This window comes from Oncorhynchus nerka, linkage group LG11, assembly GCF_034236695.1.
Source record: "Oncorhynchus nerka isolate Pitt River linkage group LG11, Oner_Uvic_2.0, whole genome shotgun sequence".
NCBI lineage: Eukaryota > Metazoa > Chordata > Actinopteri > Salmoniformes > Salmonidae > Oncorhynchus > Oncorhynchus nerka.
Window position 1 is genome coordinate 21,583,658 of NC_088406.1, and position 20,629 is coordinate 21,604,286.

General features: G+C 43.8%; 1 protein-coding gene across 2 annotated transcripts; it reads right to left on the reverse strand.

Moving 5' to 3' along the window:
- Nucleotides 1-1,546: 1,546 nt before the first annotated feature.
- On the reverse strand, nt 1,547-18,138 carry vwa7 (von Willebrand factor A domain containing 7). Of its 2 annotated transcripts, XM_029672148.2 has the most exons (17): nt 16,306-18,138; nt 14,627-14,860; nt 14,345-14,441; nt 14,136-14,267; nt 13,711-13,906; nt 12,064-12,233; nt 9,984-10,096; nt 9,665-9,781; nt 9,375-9,578; nt 8,928-9,060; nt 8,670-8,822; nt 8,471-8,563; nt 8,056-8,336; nt 7,692-7,828; nt 7,301-7,460; nt 6,752-7,073; nt 1,547-3,243 (listed from the first exon to the last, which is right to left on the reverse strand). In XM_029672148.2, exons 1-17 carry the CDS (start codon nt 16,579-16,581, stop codon nt 3,032-3,034), a joined length of 3,030 nt encoding a protein of 1,009 aa, XP_029528008.1. In that variant the 5' UTR covers nt 16,582-18,138; the 3' UTR covers nt 1,547-3,031. The 2 variants fall into 2 exon arrangements, with proteins under 2 accessions (XP_029528008.1, XP_029528006.1); XM_029672146.2 differs by lacking the exon at nt 1,547-3,243 and having other exon boundaries at nt 5,127-7,073.
- Between the last annotated feature and the right edge of the window lie 2,491 nt (nt 18,139-20,629).

Below are 20,629 nucleotides of genomic sequence, written 5' to 3' on the forward strand. Positions count from 1 at the left end.
TTTCCATTTGTTAAGGAATCAAATCAAAAATCAAATCAAATGTATTTATTTAGCCCTTCACACATCAGCTGATATCTCAAAGTGCTGTACAGAAACCCAGCCTAAAACCCCAAACAGCAAGCAATGCAGGTGTAGAAGCACGGTGGCTAGGAAAAACTCCCTAGAAAGGCCAAAACCTAGGAAGAAACCTAGAGAGGAACCAGGCTATGTGGGGTGGCCAATCCTCTTCTGGCTGTGCCGGGTGGAGATTATAACAGAACATGGCCAAGATGTTCAAATGTTCATAAATGACCAGCATGGTCGAATAATAATAAGGCAGAACAGTTGAAACTGGAGCAGCAGCACGGCCAGGTGGACTGGGGACAGCAAGGAGTCATCATGTCAGGTAGTCCTGGGGCATGGTCCTAGGGCTCAGGTCCTCCGAGAGAGAGAAAGAAAGAGAGAAAGAGGGAATTAGAGAAAGCACACTTAAATTCACACAGGACACCGAATAGGACAGGAGAAGTACTCCAGATATAACAAACTGACCCTAGCCCCACGACACATAAACTACTGCAGCATAAATACTGGAGGCTGAGACAGGAGGGGTCAGGAGACACTGTGGCCCCATCAGAGGACACCCCCGGACAGGGCCAAACCGCAAGGAATGAACTGTTACCTACAGTATGAGGAAAATGTAACCTGTTCATTTGGAACGTCATTTTTAAATGACTGACACTTTGAACTGTCTTCATGTATGTCCACAGTTCAAGACCCGATCCAGCTTCTGGAGGAACAGTATCTTAACAGTGATTGGCTCTCTGTTTCAGTCTGTGTTGGTCTGTTGTGGAAGAGAGGAGCAGTCAGAGAGACCTCCACTGTGACTCCCAAGTCTGACCACGGCATGACCCAGTCCAGGTACTGCATGCCACTAGTCACTGTTTTGCGTCAACCGAAAGGAAGGAGCTCATTTGCTATAACCAGTGGCTTGGTTGATGTGCTTTTATCCTCAGCCTATGACAAGACAGAGGCTTAAACCAGACTTGTAAAAACATGTCATACTGTAATGAACACAATAGGAGACAGAGCTGAAGGTGTTTAATGGAAGGGACCAGGAGGCAGGCAGGTCATACACAGTAGGTCCAAAGTGGCAACAGTACAGTGAGGGAATAGGCAGAAAGCATTGTGAGGGAATAGGCAGAAAGCATTGTGAGGGAATAGGCAGAAAGCATTGTGAGTGAATAGGCAGAAAGCATTGTGAGTGAATAGGCAGAAAGCATTGTGAGTGAATAGGCAGAAAGCATTGTGAGTGAGGCAGAAAGCATTGTGAGTGAGGCAGAAAGCATTGTGAGTGAGGCAGAAAGCATTGTGAGTGAGGCAGAAATCATTGTGAGTGAGGCAGAAAGCATTGTGAGTGAGGCAGAAAGCATTGTGAGTGAGGCAGAAACCAACATAGGACTGAAGGATGGGAAAAAGAGCTGCGAGAGAAAGTGTCACAAAACAAACAAACCTCTGTTAGGGTCTAATTTCTCAGAGTAAATAACTCACGGACACTAGAGAAGCTTAACCAAGTTTAATTATTCCCAAAGGGTCGTTACAGCTGTAATTCAGACAGAAACATTCACTGATTTTTAACCCTCTCCTAGGCGGAGTCAGTGGAAAACAGTGGTTTTCCTATGAGAAATTTAACAAAAATGTACTTTGTGGCCCATGATGAACACAAAGGTATTTTGGTAAGTTAATCCACAAAGTGAAATGTTTATGTTTGTGCACGAGGTGTGTTTAACCTGCACTGGTCCCCAATCGTGTGTGTCTTGTCAAAGGGATTTCCAGTGCTAGGTTGAGTGGTTTCCAGTGCTAGGTTGAGTGGTTTCCAGTGCTAGGTTGAGTGGTTTCCAGTGCTAGGTTGAGTGGTTTCCAGTGCTAGGTTGAGTGGTTTCCAGTGCTAGGTTGAGTGGTTTCCAGTGCTAGGTTGAGTGGTTTCCAGTGGTTGCTTGAGTTCGATGTATTTTACTGGTCTCACAGCAGAGCTTGAGTTGTGTCTATATGCCACGCATGCTGACCTACAGTAGAACAGTCCAAATTAAACTCAAAACCAGATATAGCTTGGCAGCCAAGTTTCTTATTTTCAATTACATTTTAGTCATTTAGTGCCTTGCTCAAGGGCTCATTGACAGATTTGTGTCGCTTTGTCGGCTCAGGGATTCAAACCAGCAACTTTTCAGTTACTGGCCTAATGTTCTTAACCCCAAGGCTACCTGCCACCCATCCCATAGAGTTAGTTAGAGGACTTATCATGGATATAATCTTTTTTTGCATGGACATTGCCATTAAGTGCTTCCACCAGCTTGATTTTGACTTCTGACATTTGGCCTCCAACTGCTCTTAAACACAAGTAAAACTAAATGCATGCTTTTCAATCGATCGCTGCCTGCACCTGCTCGCCCGTCCAGCATCACTACCCTGGAATGCTCTGACAACTACAAATACCTGGGTGTCTGGTTAGACTGTAAACTCTCCTTCCAGACTCACATTAAGCATCTCCAATCCAAAATTAAATCTAGAATCGGCTTCCTATATCGCAACAAAGCATCCTTCACTCATGCTGCCAAACATACCCTCGTAAAACTGACCATCCTACCGATCCTCGACTTCGGTGATGTCATCTATAAAATAGCCTCCAACACTCTACTCAACAAACTGGATGCAGTCTATCACAGTGCCATTTGTTTTGTCACCAAAGCCCCATAAACTACCCACCATTGCGACCTGTACGCTCTCGTTGGTTGGTCCTCGCTTCATACTCGTCGCCAAATCCACTGGCTACAGGTTATCTACAAGTCTCTGCTAGGTAAAGCCCCGCCTTATCTCAGCTCACTGGTCACCATAGCAGCACCCACTCGTAGCACACGCTCCAGCAGATATATCTCACTGGTCACCCCCAAAGCCAATTCCTCCTTTGGTCGTCTTTCCTTCCAGTTCTCTGCTGCCCATGACTGGAACGAATTGCAAACATCTCTGAAGCTTGAGACTCACATCTCCCTCACTAGCTTTAAGCACCACTCCAGAATCGAACCGCTGCACCACTCCAGAATCGAACCGCTGCACCACTCCAGAATCGAACCGCTGCACCACTCCAGAATCGAACCGCTGCACCACTCCAGAATCGAACCGCTGCACCACTCCAGAATCGAACCGCTGCACCACTCCAGAATCGAACCGCTGCACCACTCCAGAATCGAACCGCTGCACCACTCCAGAGCACTAAAAAAACATCAGAAGTGGGATATTCTGTCATTTGACTCAAGCCAACTTCCTGTTACACTTCAGCTCATAAGCTGTGTTCATGAATACACCAACAAGAATATATTATTGGCAATATGATAACCACAATTATAAATTCATTAAAGCAATTCTCCATCCTAGGTTTATTCATTATTTGAGTTATGCTTTTGGAATTCTTGTCTCACCATGTTGTATCATAGTACAACAAACCAAATGCAGTTTTACTTGGTATACTTTTGTTTAAAGGCTAAACCCAGCAAACACAACGACTACACAATGTTGTCTTAATGTTTTCTATTGAAACAGGCTACAGAAACGATAACTTCAAATGTTGTCTTCCAGCCCCTCTTCATTGCATCGCAACCCAATGGATCTTGAATCCAAAACTCGTCCATTCAGTAATGATAGATGATGTCATTGTCTATTAGTACAACAGCAGTGGCAAACAAGAGGCTGTGATGCCAGAATGGTTGAACCACCCTGAGGGAATTGAATTCTGGCGGGACGTCAATCGAAATCTGAATTGTAATCAATATGTAATGGATACGGCTGTGAGAGTAACAAGTGAATATTACAATTATTAACATGGTAAGACAAAATATGTGTGCCAAGACAGTGCAACAGAGAGCTAAAGGCATGGCTATACAAGCAGTCAGATTTGAAACGTCTAGCACTGAGATGCAGTGTCTTAGACCGCTGCATCACTCAGGAGCTCAAGTGACTAAGTTGCATTTGTTGAGTAAGGAATGGATGGTAAGGCACATTTCCCAATATCATTTACAATTGAATTGGCTGGAGATATACTACAGCATGCAGTGGAAACCACTGAGGGGAGAACGATTCATAATAATGGCTGGAATGGAGTATAATGGAGTGAATGGAATGGTATCAAACACAAGAAAAACCATTCTGACCATTATTATGAGCTGTCCTTCCCTCAGCAGTCTCCACTCCATGTAGTATGTTCACACGTGTGAACTTTCTATCCAGTTCCAAAGAAGAACCTGGCCAACATGTACATAGTGAAAGGCATCATTTGGGCGGCAGGTAGCCTAGTGTTTAGAGCGTTGGACTAGTAACCGAAAAAAGGTCAAATAAAAAATGGTATCTGTTAAATTCATCTTAATACTCGCTGTCCTGTTCAAGAGGGGTGTGATTGGGCCTTTCATTGCCATTGTGGATCATTCCAACTTAGTATGGAGGAGAGTAGTAGGTAAGAGTCCATCTTATAACCTCTTGCTACACTAGGTGTTATGTTTGGTCAGAGTAAAGTAAACAAGCCACATGTTATTTCAGCTCAAAATCAAGAGGAAGAGGGTGGCCAATGATTCATTAAAAAGTCATTTTCAGAAGTGGAGAGATATGAGGTGCATATCATTTACAGTTTTATACTGCACTTGCCAAGTATTATCTAACAGTGTTGATTTCTGGTCTTCCAAGTGCTAGCTCATATTCTGAGCGATAAGGGCTTTGTATTTCAGTTAACGAAGTAGTTGATCTGTATACATTTCTGAACACCAAAGAAATATCTGTATGAATTTGTGCTCTATAAAAACCTAGTCATTTACAAATGGTAGACTTTCTGCTTTTGTTGTTGTGCTTGATGTTGTAAAAACAAATCCTGTTAATTGTTATTTTACTGTTACATTAGCTGCAAGATACACTTGAAACCACAAATCAATGTTTCAGCATATCATTGAAGGAGTGGTTAGCATCAGGAAGTAGCTCCATGGAGGAGAATTTATCGATCTGTTCCAGGGCTGGAGAAGTTTTGTGTGACTGTTAAACAGTAGCCGTGCCTGGGTAAAATCGCCAGGGAAGCCAAGCCAGGAAAAAAAGACACAGAACAATCTATGTGTTGTGATAATTGCATTGTTTGCTCTATAACCTGTTCATATGCCTTTCCACTGTGATATATAGGCCTAAAGGCCGAGACAATACGAAGACACAGTGGCAGAATAAATTGAACCACACATTTCTTTCATTACAAAACCGGAGAGCAACATCTGTCCAGTGAAGTCCACAAAACATATTGCATGTAACAAACAGTTACATGACCAACAACATGGTCAAACGAGTTCATGTTTCCGAAACTATCACTTACAACCTGTTACAGCAAGTGGCAAAGAAAACAGCCGCTGCCTCCACTATTCCAGCACCATTTCAACATCATCTAATCACCTACAGTATGCTTAGTCGAATACAGTGACAACTAAAATGTACCAACAACTATTTAGTCTAATCAATGTAATCTAAATATGACGTGATTGTCCATGGTAATGATTTATGTGTGTGGTGTGTGTGGTGTGTGCCCATGCGTGTGTGCGTGAGTGCAAGTTAAAGAACAACAACATGTTGACCAGTGGCAGTCGATGCCGTTTAAGATGAGGGTGGACTTCTTTTTCATGAGCATGGCCTTATTTTTATTACAGCATATTGGATGACTGTCATTCATATTCCATTCACCCAGTTCAATGTAACATGGATAGGTTTAAACTACTACATGATACTAAACGTTCCCTATACCCAGCATGAGGTTGCTGCATCCTAGCCTTTGAATGAACATTTACAATGTAGGTGCACACAGGTGAATTGATTTGAACACCACCGTGAATGGTTCGGACTGGGTGAACTACATTCACGGGTAATTAAAGTCTGGCGCAGCGGTCTAAGGCACTGCATCTCAGTGTTAGATGCGTCACTACAGACCCTGGTTTGATTTCAGGCTGTGTCACTACCGGCCGTGATTGGGAGTACCATAGGGCAGGGCACAATTGGCCCAGTTTCGTCCAGATTAGTGTTTGGCCAGGGCAGGCCGTCATTGTTTATAAGAATGTTTTCTTAACTGACTTGCCTAGTTAAATAAAAGGTAAAAAGGACACAGCATTTATTTGTCTCTAACACCTTGTAGTGGTGTAAACAGTCTGTTCGGGAGTCAGCGATGGGACAAGACTGTAACTACCAATTGGGAAGAAAAAGGGGTAATAAAAAAATATATTAACAAAAACAAATGACAAGAAGGATAAGGGTTTGTATGACACAATGTCAATAAAGTATTATTTAAAAAACAACTTAATTCATCATTGTCTGCTTTCCAGTGAAAGGTTCAAGTGAGGAACTGAAGTCTAAAGTGTGCTTCTAGTGGCCCATAAAAACAGAAGCCTTTTGGTTACAGAACATCTTTAAGGTTATTTGACATAGAGAAATGATCCCACATCAACCAACAGTGGAACAGTCCAAATCAAACTCAACAATGAAAACAACAGGAAGCAACTTTGCAGCGGCATCTCTCCAGCACTGTTTGACACTCCACTCCTCTCCCGTATACCCCTCTGCTGGCTGGCGGTCAGATGGCAGCGCCTCATATTCCCGGCCACGTCCCACACCAGGAGCTCCGCCTGGGGGGAGCAGCAGGGGGAGGTGTACCTCACCCACAGAGGCTTGGGCAATCTACCTGTCCACTGGGCCACGTTCAGAGGAGGGTTACCTTGTACCAGCCTGGGATCCAGTTCAGCATAGCCATTCTCCCCATGTGCTGGGCTTGTCCTCTCCCTGTCTCTCTGGTTCTGAGGTTTGTGCTTGGGGGTGGGCTGGTTCTCCTCCAGGCTGTCCCCTAGGGGGTCTGTGGGGCTGTGGAGCAGGGTGAGAATGCCCTGACCCTGAGAGAGCTGGAGGGAAGCCAGGCCAGAGCACCCCCTGTCTGTCACAGCCAGAGAGACAGTCCATCTGACTCCTGTGCACTGAGTCGGGCCTGGGCAGGTGTGTTCTACTCGCATGATGGAACATGATGGGGGAGACATGTCAGGATCCTGGGGGAGAAGGGGACAGGATGTGATATCAGGGATACTACACAGGAAATGATGACATAAAGAGGGGTAGTATGTGTATATTAAATATACATTTCCCTATGTATTTTGAATGCTTGATTCCAGTAGGCTTCTGATCTCCAAAGCTGAGATTCAAAGGCCTTGTTTCTACAGTATGTATGTATTGTACTCATAGTAGAAGCTTGGTTGTCTCAGTGTATGGGTCTCACCGGAGGAACCACAGTCAGGTGCAACACTGCGTAGTTGGAGTCCAGGGAGTCCAGCACTCGCACTGTCAGAGTCATAGTGACAGCCCCTCCTGCCTCAGCCCCCTTAGGAGTTTGGAGCTCCACCTCCCCCCTCACTGACCCTCTCTCCCCCACAGAGAGGCTGAGAGAAAAACATTTTAGAATGAGAAATAACATAGAGTAGGGAGCAGTGATTACTATCTGCTATACAGTATATCTTTTTTAATTAATTGTTGTTTATTTTGCTTAACAAGAGCTTTGCGATTCTGTCTGTAATGCAAAGTGCTATAAAAGTGTAATAAATGATTCATTATTATAATAATTAGCCATTTTGTGACAGTTTGACATTGTTGGTCCGTTTTGCCCTGTCTACCTGTGTGGTCCTCTCTGAGAGAGATATCCCCGGTCATCGTCAGCGGTCAGGGTGAGGTTTCGGGCGGGGCCGTGGTTCTGAACATCAAAAAATACTCTCGTACTGTGGCCAGGAACCAGACGTGGGATAGACAGGACCTGAGGGAGGGAGGGAGGGAGCATAATGTCTTACTCTTTCTTCTATTGTGTTCATGGCTGTGTTGTGCTAGACTGTCTTGTTATTTGTAATGTTCTGCTTGACAACTGATTTTTGTGGTGTGTTCTGTTATGCACAGTGCAGCATTGTGCTCGGCCTTATTGTCCATGATGTCCAGATGTTGGCCTGTACAGTATCAGTTGGCTGTTTGTTGCTGTTGTTGTTGTACCTGTATCTTAATGTGTGTGTGCTGGATCATCTCCGTGGAGACGCGTTCCAGGCGGTTCCCTCCCCCGTCTCTGCCGGATAGACGGACACAGAACGGCACCCTGGGAACAGAGGCCATCCAGCCAACCAGCTCCTCTCCAGAGGACGCAGATGAAGAGGACGAGTTTAGCCACACTTTCTGGAGGCTCTCCCCATTGGCTCCCAGCAGGGTCACGTGACTGAAAGAGGCCTTCTCATTGGGCAATAGACCTGTGACAGTCAGCACTAGAAAGGTTGGGACACCTGAACAGACATGAAACAGCAAATGGATGAATAGATGCGATCATGATTTTTTTAGTCATGAAGCGTATAGGCTAGACAAATGAAGGATAAATAAATATATACTGTATTCTAGCCAAAAACCACACCCCCCTCACCTGCGATTGGACTCCCCTCCACTTTAGCCAGGCCTGGATGCGTTCCATTGGCCTCCACAGCAAAGTAATACAGGAAGTCCACATTGCTGTCAGCTTTGGAGACAGGTATTACTCTGTTATCAGTCGGCCTACTCGAGTTTTGCTCATGATTACTCTGTGGGAACAGGTACTGTGTGTAGTATAGTGACAGACGGGGTACCTATGGCATTAAAGGTGATGTGACCATCAGCAATGGTGTTGAGGTGCCACTGGCCTGGCTCTATAGGGGACAGCAGGCTGATCCTGTACAGACCCTGAAACTGCTCACACTCTGCCAGGGGACCCTGCTGATTCAACAGAGACTGAGTACGATCTGGGAGGGGTGGAGGGAGACAATGAGAGAAGGAAGATGTCATACAGAAAAGGCTGTCGTCCATGTGTGTATCTACATGTCAGTGTGTGAAATGTGTAGTCGTACCAGTTGGGCTGCTGAGGACACATTGTCTGAGGTGTCCAGTGAGGTGAAGGGTCACGCACTTCACTGCATTGTCCACACTGAAGGAGTGGGATAAATTGGAGTCACTATCACTCTCTGCATGTAGCAGAGTCACCTACAGAGGGAGACAGAAGGCTTTGGCGTGAGGGCAGTGTTTCCCAAATGACGTATTATAGTCTAAAAATCCCAGACCTAGGGCAACATGTGGGAGGCAACTCATCTGCCTAGGGATAATACCAATGACAGGTCTCCTGCCTGAAAAGAATAAACAGAGAAGTACCATTCTAAGAAACTATTTTATTTAGCATTGTATCATATAGTAACAAAACCTATTAATTTCAGACAAATAGTGGATCAGTATGGGCAGGTGTACCTCTGTAGATAATGATTGTACTCTACCACAGTGAGCATTTTGCCTTGTTGCAGTACCTTATCTGCAGCTGTGTTGTCCTCAACTATGGCAGAGACACGGTGGATGTCTGAGTTAGTGGTGAAGACAGTCAGTCCCCCGGAAACAGAGGACAGGGAGGAGTAGAGAGCGAAACGGTCAGGGGACAGAGTCTCCCTCCTCCTCCTCCTCCTCCTGCTGCCCTTCATCCTGTGACGGGGGTCTTCAGTCAGGAGGAAGGTCATCTGGTGGAGCCAGAAGGGATTGGATTGTTTATCTGGGATCCTTTGTTATCATTTATCATTTTGATCACAAAAACAAAAAGTGTTACCTTGCATTGTTTCTCTAGTATAAGAGCCCTCACAGCATTGTACAGGTGAGCATCTTTAGGGGAGGCATCAGTGAATACAAATATCTCTGACAGAGGTGGGCTATGAGTGAGGGCCAGCTGTAACACACAGGTACATGAATGTACATAAGACTATCAACAAAGAGGGTAAAAAAAACTGCTAAAATATGAAATCCTCTGAAAATGATGATTTGGCTGTTGCTATGTACAATTGATGTTCTGTTTACTGTATGTTATCCTATGCTGTTATTAAAAGATAATAATTTGATGTCAAATCAGCTGTAGCTACTCTCTGTGTTACCTGTATGGCAGAAAGACACATCTCAGGTTCATCTCCTCCACCCAGAGCCATCAGATTCTCCATATAGCTCATGAACTCCTCCGGTTTCTCTGTCTCATACACCGGCCCCACCCCTGGAGCACAGAGAACACAGGGAAATGTATTCACTTCAGCACCGTACACACTGCGTGAGTTACACTGGTAGCACCGCAATATAATTATATATACAGTGCATTTGGAAAGTATTCAGACCCCTTAACTTTAAAAAAAATAAATTAAAAAAATTACATCCTTATTCTAAAATTGATTAAATTATTTTTTTCCTCATCAATCTACACACAATACCCCATAATGACAAAGCGAACACAGGTTTTAGTTTTTTTGTGCAAATTTATAAAAAATATTTTAAAAAACAGATATACCTTATTTACATAAGTATTCAGACCCTTTGCTATTAAACTCAAAATTGAGCTCAGGTGCATCCTGTTTCCATTGATCATCCTTGAGATGTTTCTACAACTTGATTGGAGTCCACCTGTGGTAAATTCAATTGATTGGACATGATTTGGAAAGGCACACACCTGTCTATATAAGGTCCCACAGTTGACAGTGCATGTCAGCGCAAAAACCAAGCCATGAGGTCGAAGGAATTCTCCGTAGAGCTCAGAGACAGGATTGTGTTGAGGCACAGATCTGGGGAAGGGTACCAAAACGTTTCTGCAGCATTGAAGGTCCCCAAGAACTCAGTGACCTCCTTTCTTAAATGGAAGAAGTTTGGAACCACCAAGACTCTATTTAGAGCTTGCCGCCTGGCCAAACTGAGCAATCGGGGGAGAAGGGCCTTGGTCAGGGAGGTGACCAAGAACCCGATTGTCATTCTGACAGATCTCTAGAGTTTTTCTCTAGAGATGGGTGAACCTTCCAGAAGGACAACCATCTCTGCAGCACTCCACCAATCAGGCCTTTATGGTAGTGGCCAGACAGAAGCCACTCCTAAAAGGCACATGACAGCCCGCTTGGAAAGATTGTCAGACCATGAGAAACAAGATTCTCTGATCTGATGAAACCAAGATTGAACTCTTTGGCCTGAATGCCAAGTGTCACGTCTGGAGGAAACCTGGCACCATCCCTACGGTGAAGCATGGTGTTGGCAGCATCATACTGTATTCAGCGGCAGGGATTGGGAGACTAGTCAGGATCGAGGGAAAGATGAACGGAGCAAAATACAGAGAGATCCTTGATGAAAACCTGCTCCAGAGCACTCAGGATCTCAGACTGGGGCAAAGGTTCACCTTCTAACAAGACAACAACCCTAAGCACACAGCCAAGACAATGCAGTAGTGGCTTTGGGACAAGTCTCTAAATGTCCTTGAGTGGCCCTGCCAGAGTCCAGATTTAAACCCGATCAAACATCTCTGGAGAGACCTGAAAATAGCTGTGCAGGGACGCTCCCCATCCAACCTGACAGAGCTTGAGAGGATCTGCAGAGAAGAATGGAAGAAACTCCTCAAATAAAGGTGTGCCAAGCTTGTAGTGTCATACCAAAGAAGACTTGAGGCTGTAATCGCTGCCAAAGGTGCTTCAACAAGGTACTGAGGGTCCTAATACTTATGTACATTTTTAAAACATTTGCAAAAATGTATTAAAAACAGTTTTTGCTTTGTCATTATGCGGTATTGTGTGTAGATTGATGAGGGGGCTAAAATCAATTTTAGAATAAGGCTGTAACCTAACAATGAGGAAAAAGTCAAGGGGTCTGAATACTTTCCGAATGCACTGTATACCGTACATATTTTTTTATTTTCTTCATGTAATATAGTTTTATGTGGACCACAGGAAGAGGAGCTTCTCCAAGTGCAGTAGCTAATGAAGAACCTAATAAATGAAACGAATAACTTGTACATTGCAGCTATAACATAATGCCTGTCATATAGGTTTGATATTCTTGTAGACAATTACACGTAAAATGGTGCCCCAAAACTGAAGAAAGGAGTTTAGCCTGTAACACTTTTGGCACAGGTAACATTTAGGGTTCCATGGTTTGGCCCTGACCCTAACCCTGTCAACTAACACCCTGGCCTGGTCATGCCCTCTCCCTCACCTGGGTCATGGAAGGGCACCAGCAGGAAGGTGCCAGGCTGCTCGGGAGTGTTGGCGCGGGCCTGGATGATAGAGTGGGCACGGAGGCGGGCTGCGGTGATTTCCTCAAACATGCTGCCTGTGGTGTCCATGACAAACACCAGCGCTGGAGGCTGCTTCACACTGAAGAGTCTGCCCTCAGAATAGTACAGCCAACAGAAGGAAACAGTCTGCCCTCAGAATAGTACAGCCAACAGAAGGAAACAGTCTGCCCTCAGAATAGTACAGCCAACAGAAGGAAACAATCTGCCCTCAGAATAGTACAGCCAACAGAAGGAAACAGTCTGCCCTCAGAATAGTACAGCCAACAGAAGGAAACAGTCTGCCCTCAGAATAGTACAGCCAACAGAAGGAAACAGTCTGCCCTCAGAATAGTACAGCCAACAGAAGGAAACAGTCTGCCCTCAGAATAGTACAACCAACAGAAGGAAACAGTCTGCCCTTAGAATAGTACAGCCAACAGAAGGAAACAGTCTGCCCTCAGAATAGTACAGCCAACAGAAGGAAACAGTCTGCCCTCAGGATAGTACAGCCAACAGAAGGAAACAGTCTGCCCTCAGAATAGTACAACAAACAGAAGGAAACAGTCTGCCCTCAGAATAGTACAGCCAACAGAAGGAAACAGTCTGCCCTCAGAATAGTACAGCCAACAGAAGGAAACAGTCTGCCCTCAGAATAGTACAGCCAACAGAAGAAAACAGTCTGCCCTCAGAATAGTACAGCCAACAGAAGGAAACAGTCTGCCCTCAGAATAGTACAGCCAACAGAAGGAAACAGTCTGCCCTCAGAATAGTACAGCCAACAGAAGGAAACAGTCTGCCCTCAGAATAGTACAGCCACCAGAAGGAAACAGTCTGCCCTCAAAATAGTACAACCAACAGAAGGAAACAGTCTGCCCTCAGAATAGTACAGCCAACAGAAGGAAACAGTCTGCCCTCAGAATAGTACAGCCAACAGAAGGAAACAGTCTGCCCTCAGAATGGTACAGCCAACAGAAGGAAACAGTCTGCCCTCAGAATAGTACAGCCAACAGAAGGAAACAGTCTGCCCTCAGAATAGTACAGCCAACAGAAGGAAACAGTCTGCCCTCAGAATAGTACAACCAACAGAAGGAAACAGTCTGCCCTCAGAATAGTACAGCCAACAGAAGGAAACAGTCTGCCCTCAGAATAGTACAGCCAACAGAAGGAAACAGTCTGCCCTCAGAATAGTACAGCCAACAGAAGGAAACAGTCTGCCCTCAGAATAGTACAACCAACAGAAGGAAACAGTCTGCCCTCAGAATAGTACAGCCAACAGAAGGAAACAGTCTGCCCTCAGAATAGTACAGCCAACAGAAGGAAACAGTCTGCCCTCAGAATAGTACAGCCAACAGAAGGAAACAGTCTGCCCTCAGGATAGTACAGCCAACAGAAGGAAACAGCCAAGAACAGGAAACACAGTAGCATGAGTAGTTACAACACATTATATGAGTTCTGTGTACCATTTTTACCATGTTTAGAATATCAGCACAAATGGATTGTCTATAGATCAAGTTAAAATGTAATCATATCAAACTTTATTTAAAAAAGTGTATTTAACATCATAATGAAGGCTACATAGACCCCACCTGAGGAAGCTGATGTTGCCCACACTGTCTCGGAGGTCTCTGAGCACAGTAAGGGTTGCCGTGGTAGCGAGGCGGGCAGCCTCCACATGGAGGTAGTGATGGGGGGAGAAGAGGGGGGAGGTGCTGTCCTTATTGATGCCCCCCTTGGCCCCCTGGTGACGACTGCTGTCCAGTACACCCCCGTGACTACACTTCCCTGAAAAACACAGTATTTATAATGATTCTTCATCAAAGATAAAGTTATTAAAAAGTGTGACAGAGATTTTTTCAAATGGAAACCACACTCATGCTGAAGCTTGCAGACGTTTGAAGTATTTCAACAACAAAAAAATTAAGATTACAAATAACTGAATCAATATACTATATCTGGCTCAGATGTTAGTTTTTCAATCTACACAGGAATGAAAATAGCTAGGCCTCCGTACCTTGTGGTTTGGGTGGGTAGGTGCTGAAGTACCCAGTGGTGAGCAGTAGAGGGTACTGCTGACTACTCAGTCTGGGCAGGAGGTTATCTCTGCAGGTAGCGCTGTGACACTCCATACAGGTAGGAGTGTCCTCTGGGGAGGACAGATAGACAAAGAGAACTATGAACACAGATCTCGTTCATTTAACCCACAATGTGTTTTAACTGTACCTGTGGCTACAGGGAAGGCTGGCTGCCCAGGATGCAGCAGGTGGAGGTATATTGAGTGCTGACCCATCTCCACCCAGTTACTATGGCTGTAGAAATCCTGTTCACAGAGACAGACAGTCAGCATCCTGCAGGTCAGACACTGGGGACCTCTCCTGTCATTCTCATGTAAAAGGCTCATTGCATATTCAAATTGCCACAACGCCAATTATTATTGGATGAGTGATATTTACATTTGACATGATGTGCTATCTTACAGAGTATTGTGTGTTTTGCCTATTGTACCTGCAATGAGTGTAGCAGCTGTCCCAGACTGTGTCTCGCCCCCTGGTACTCTTTGGCTAGTGCAGAGAGCAGGGTTTGGGCCCAGAACTGCCGTAGCATCGCCATAGATTCCTCCACGCGCTCAGAGTCAAAGTGGTAGACTGGGTCGGACCGTGTGGAACTCAGGAAGTCCATGGCCGCATTGGAATGCACCACCTCCCCCACTGCATGCCAGAACCCCCGACCCAGACCTGCCTGTGAGACCGTCAACATCATCATCATCATCCAGCAACTGAGTTTATTCATCATCATCATCATCAAGTCTTCCATGATATCTACTTTGATGCTAATTGGTATTTTCAAATCTGAGTATTAATAAAAGTCATGTTGTCTGAGAGAGATTTCCATGGTTAACAAAACATCACGCCAGGGTAAGAAACACGAAACACAGACCTTGTTTTAAGTGTTTCTAAAATCCGCTATGGGGAAAATTGTGGGAAAAAACGATTGGAATAATTTTCCTGTTTGAACGCTAGGTTTTATGGGTATTATGACTCATAATGTGGTACTATTGAACAACCCCATGCCATGAAAAACACACCAATCTCTTTCATAATTTCTTTAAACAATAAAAGCTCATTTACCAACATTTCTGACAATTAATACATTGTCACGACTTCTTCCGAAGTCGATGCCTCTCCTTGTTCGGGCTTGTGCTCGGGGGATCGACGTCACCAGTCTTCTAGCCATCATTGATCTATGTTTCATTTTCCATTAGTATTGTCTTGTTTTACACACCTGGTTCCAATCCGATGCATTAAGTGTTGTGTATTTAACCCTCTGTTTCCCCTCATGTTCTTGTCAGAGATTGTTTGTTGTTATGTTCATGGTTTATGGATTGGTGTGCGACGGGTTCTTGTACCCACATTTATTTTATTATGGACTTTGATTTAGGAGTTTGTGTTTTAAGTTATTAAAATACTCCCATTTGTACCGAATTTGATTCTCCTGCGCCTGACTTCCCAGCCACCTACATACACGACGTGACATTATTTAGGGGTTTGGAATTAAACTCTTCAACTCATTCTTTGCATATGTATTCCTAATGAACCATACATCAGATTCTCTCCAGATTTTGTACATGAAGGAATATAGTTATTATATGATAGTACTTGCTTTGTTATCCAACTGTGTCCTTTCTGTCATCCTGTGGACCCTGTTCATTGCTGCTCACAGCTACTGTATATTTTTTATTCTGTTCTGAGAAATCTATTTAATTGATTCTGTATTTTATTTCCTTTAACTAGGCAAGTCAAAGAACAAATTCTTATTTTCAATGATGGCCTAGAAACAGTGGGTTAACTGCCTTGTTCAGGGGCAGAATGACAGATTTTTACCTTGTCAGCTTAGGGATTCGATCTTGCAACCTTCTAGTTACTAGTCCAACACTCTAACCACTAGGCTACTAGGCAGCCAAAGCAACATTTCCCAAAAGCAGCAATAAAACAATGCTGGTCGTGATACTGACAGCAGTCATCATCATCATCATGGTGTCGATAGACATGTTTGTGTCTATAGACATGTTTGTGTCTATAGACAGCCTTCCATGCATTACCTGCAGCTGGATTAAACGTTCTTAAGATGGAACACAGTACTGCAATGTGATTATGTGTGTTTACACACACACACCACAGCCTCACCTGCTCCTGTGTGTGCTGGTGTGTGTTGGCCATGCTCAGTGTCTCCAGAGTGACGTTGAGGACACCCTGTTCAGTGATGAATTGGTGTGTGTAGGAGTCCAAGGACAGGGTTAACACACGGGACCAGAAGTTGGGGAGGAAGCCTCTGCAGCCTGGTAGAGTCAGTACCACACACAGCAGAACATACAGCTCCCTCATCCGAACCCCTGACCCACCATGACCCCTGCTCTGTGACATCATCAGTTCCTGGGGAATAGGGTGGGGAGAAGAAGACATTACACCTGAAACATATTATTTCCATTAGACTTTGGTCTTAGGTATGTTGTTTCGATAATTGTATCTTTACACAAAATGCAAACCAGTGTGTTACGTGTGTTATGTGCCCGTGTGTGTTGTGTTAGTTGTGAGAACAGGAGGATGAGTGTCTTGAACCTTTGGCCACATAAACAATTGTGTGTGGTGACAGAGATTTTCCAAATAGAACAAAATAGGCCATGAACCCCTTTTGCATTTATCCACCATGTTCATGGGGCAATGATAAGTGAAGTCTCCTAAATACCCCTCACCAAATGTCAAACCTCCAACTGAACAGTGTTCTGGAATCTCGGAAGCCTTCTAGCACATTCTCTGTTGTGCATACTCACCACAGTGACTATCAGTTTCATGTCTCTAACCTCAACCACTTTTGCTACTTGTCTTATCACGAGCCTTGTTTTCATCAATACCCGAAAACATATTTTATTCTATCTGTCTCTCTGCTTATCTTGCTGTAGGAAATTGTTAAAATGTTTAGCACAATGAAGCCTAATTTAACTTTGAAGTACATGCTCACCAGAAATGACATGGTGAGAGTCACAATACACTGTACTGAAATAAGGATGCTTACCTGACATAGTATGTCTTGATGACTAGATTAGCTGGATTGTGAGTGGTACCCATCACTGCCATGTTTTCTTGACAATTCTGATGTTGAACCCTAATTAAAGGGTGCGTTTCACAATTGCCTCCAGTGAGTCAGAGTGCGCTCTGGGCCATTTGTAAATTCAGAGCGTTGTCAGAGTGTTTCGCTCTCTGAGTGTTCAGAGTGCACACTGGACGCTCTGGCTGAGGAGTAGGGTTGATCAGAGTGTTCTGACCTCACAATGGCAGTCAAGCTCCCAAGCTAACTGGCTAAAGTTGGCTAGCTACTTCCAGACACAAATGAGAGAACACCTCACTCTGACCATTTTACTCCCCATAGCAGAGCTAGTTAGGCTGTTTTCATGCTATCTAGTGCATTAGTGACTGTAACTGTGCTGCTAGCAACAATTGAATTATTTTTTTTGCCAACCTTTACTGACACCTGTCATATTCAATGGGTGTTCTGCGTTTGTAAATTCATCAGTTATTCTGCATTCTGGCACACTCAAAGGAGAGTGCTCTGAAATCGGAATACATAGGCAAAATGAATTTACGAACACGCCCAAAGTTAGCTAATAATATGTATGATCATCGCCATAGTAATAACGTGTTGTGTTAGTTGTGAGAACAGGAGGATGTGCATTTTTTATAGCATTTTTGATAACATATCTACAGTATTGAACTTTTTATGTGTATAGTATTGCTTACTAGGTGTTGTCCAATGAATTCTGTAACCACTCCCTCTTCAAATCAGGGTTGATTGGAAAAAGCTGTTCAAAAGAGGACATTGTATTATCATATCTTTGTACTCCCTGACGAAGGCCAAGCAGCCGAAACGCGTCTGAGTTTTGAAACTTTGTTTCCATTGAACATGCCATACAAATATAGGCATTTTAATTCATTATATGAAGAGTGCCTTTGTCCTCCTTTATTTTTGAGGAGGATGTGTGTCTTGAACCTTGTGGCCACATAAACAATTGTTTGTGGTGACAGAGATTTTCCAAGTAGAACAAAATAGGCCATGAACCGTTTTGCATTTATCCACCATGTTCATGGGGCAATGATAAGTGAAGTCTCCTAAATACGCCTCACCAAATGTCAAACCTCCAACTGAACAGTGTTCTGGAATCTCTGAAGCCTTCTAGCACATTCTCTGTTGTGCATACTCACCACAGTGACTATCAGTTTCATGTCTCTAACCTCAACCACTTTTACTGCTTGTCCTATCACGAGCCTTGTTTTCATCAATCTAGAGCATTAGTGACTGTAACTGTGCTGCTAGCAACAATTTAATTCAGTTTTTTTGCCAACCTTTACTGACACCTGTCATATTCAATGGGGGTTACACGTTAGTAAATTCATCAGTTATTCTGCGCTCTGGCACACTCAAAGGAGAGTTCTCTGAAACGGGAGTAGCCAAAATGAATTTACAAACGCACTCAAAGTTAACTAATAATGTGTATGATCATTGCCATAGTAATAAAGTAAACAAAGTTATACATACATGTATTATATAATATTGTATTAGATAAACAATTTTAGTCCCCTGTGCTGACTTGTAACCATGGATTTCAGCCATAGAAATATGAACCTAAAATTATTTAAATAAATACCATTGAATAGCATTGCATTTCATCAGCAGTTGTTACTTATAATTACTTTAGCTACTATAATTTCTTGGTGTATATCAGACGAGGAAAGCCCTCATCTTCAATTTGATCATCTAATGTATTACTGTACGTATGTACGTCGCATAGTCATTTTTTCACCTTAATTCATGACCTGTCTTGATCCTGTTCCTTCTACTTCCTGCTTGATAAGTGAGTTTGATATATCTCCAGAGTTCAGACACTATTGGTGTACGTGTCAGACATGCTGTGTCAACTGTCTGTAGAGGAAATCCACATGTGAGTTCTGCTGAGCCTTAAACCACAGTCTGTAACCAGAGAAAAGTTACTTAGAATATCACACCGTTATTGAGTCTTCCAGTCTGTTGTCCTTGGGCCTTGTCTCAAGATGTCCTCTCTGGTATGAAAATACATAAATAAGTCATAGATGGGATGGGCGCCGCTGTTGCAGCTTGCATGAGATTCTGGTTGACACTGAGTCTTTCTGAGGGGGTAAACGGAAGGCTGAAGGTATCCCCCCCCCCCCATTAATGCACGGTGCATTGACTCTCCACAATAAGGCTGCATATATTACCAGCCATAGTGTTCAACTGAAGTCCCCCTTCCCCCTTCTCTCAATCCCTAACTCCCTCTCTTTTCTCCCAGGAAGAAAAGCATTGGGCCGGCCTCTATGATGAAAAACACCCTCTCCACACCCTCTCCCTCCTAGTAGATCCTTTCTTATGACTTTATAAAGAAAGGGGGTCAGTTGCTAACCAACGAGAGACTCAGCATTGCACTTCAGCTCGTTGGCCTGTTTGTTCTAAGAAGAGATGGGGCACAGAGAGGTTAGCTGTAACATATCCAGTACAGTGGTGGAACAAGTACCCAATTGTCATACTTCTGTAAAAGTATTGATACCTTATTAATAGAAATTTACTCAAATAGAAGTCACCCAGTAAAATATTACTTGAGTAAAAGTCTAAAAGTATTTGGTTCTAAATATATTTAAGTATCAAAAGTAAATGTAATTGCTAAAATATATGTATCAAAATTAAAAGTAAAAGTATAAATAATTAAAAATTCCTTATATTAAGCAAAACAGATGGCACCATTTTTTTTTTTTTTTACATTTATGCATAGTCAGGGCTACACTCCAACACTCAGGCATAATTTACAAACGATGCATTTATATTTAGTGAGTCTGCCAGATCAGAGGCAGTAGGGATGACCACATGTTCCCTTGATAAGTGCATGAATTGGACCATGTTCCTGTCCTGCTAAGCATTCATCATGTAACAAGTACTTTTGGGTGTCAGGGGAAAATGTATGGAATAAAAAGTACATTATTTTCTTCAGGAATGTAGTGAAGTAAAAGTAAAAGATGTCAAAAATATAAATAGTAAGGGCCTCCCGGGTGGTGTAGTGGTCTAGGGCACTGCATCGCAGTGCTAGCTGCGCACCAGGCTCTGTCGCAGCCGACCGGGAGGTGCACAATTGGCCTAGCGTCATCCGGGTTAGGGAGGGTTTGTCCGGTAGGGATATCCTCGCGCACTAGCGACTCCTGCGGCGGGCTGGGCGCAGTGCTTGCTAACCAGGTCGCCAGGTGCACAGTGTTTCCTCAGACACATTGGTGCAGCTGGCGTCCGGGTTGGATGCTTGCTGTGTTAAGAAGCAGTGCGGCTTGGTTGTGTTTCGGAGGACACATGGCCTTCGTCTCTCCTGAGCCCATGCGGGAGTTGTAGCGATGAGACAAGATAGTAACTAGTAACAATTGGATACCATAAAATTGGGGAGAAAACAGGGTAAAATCAACA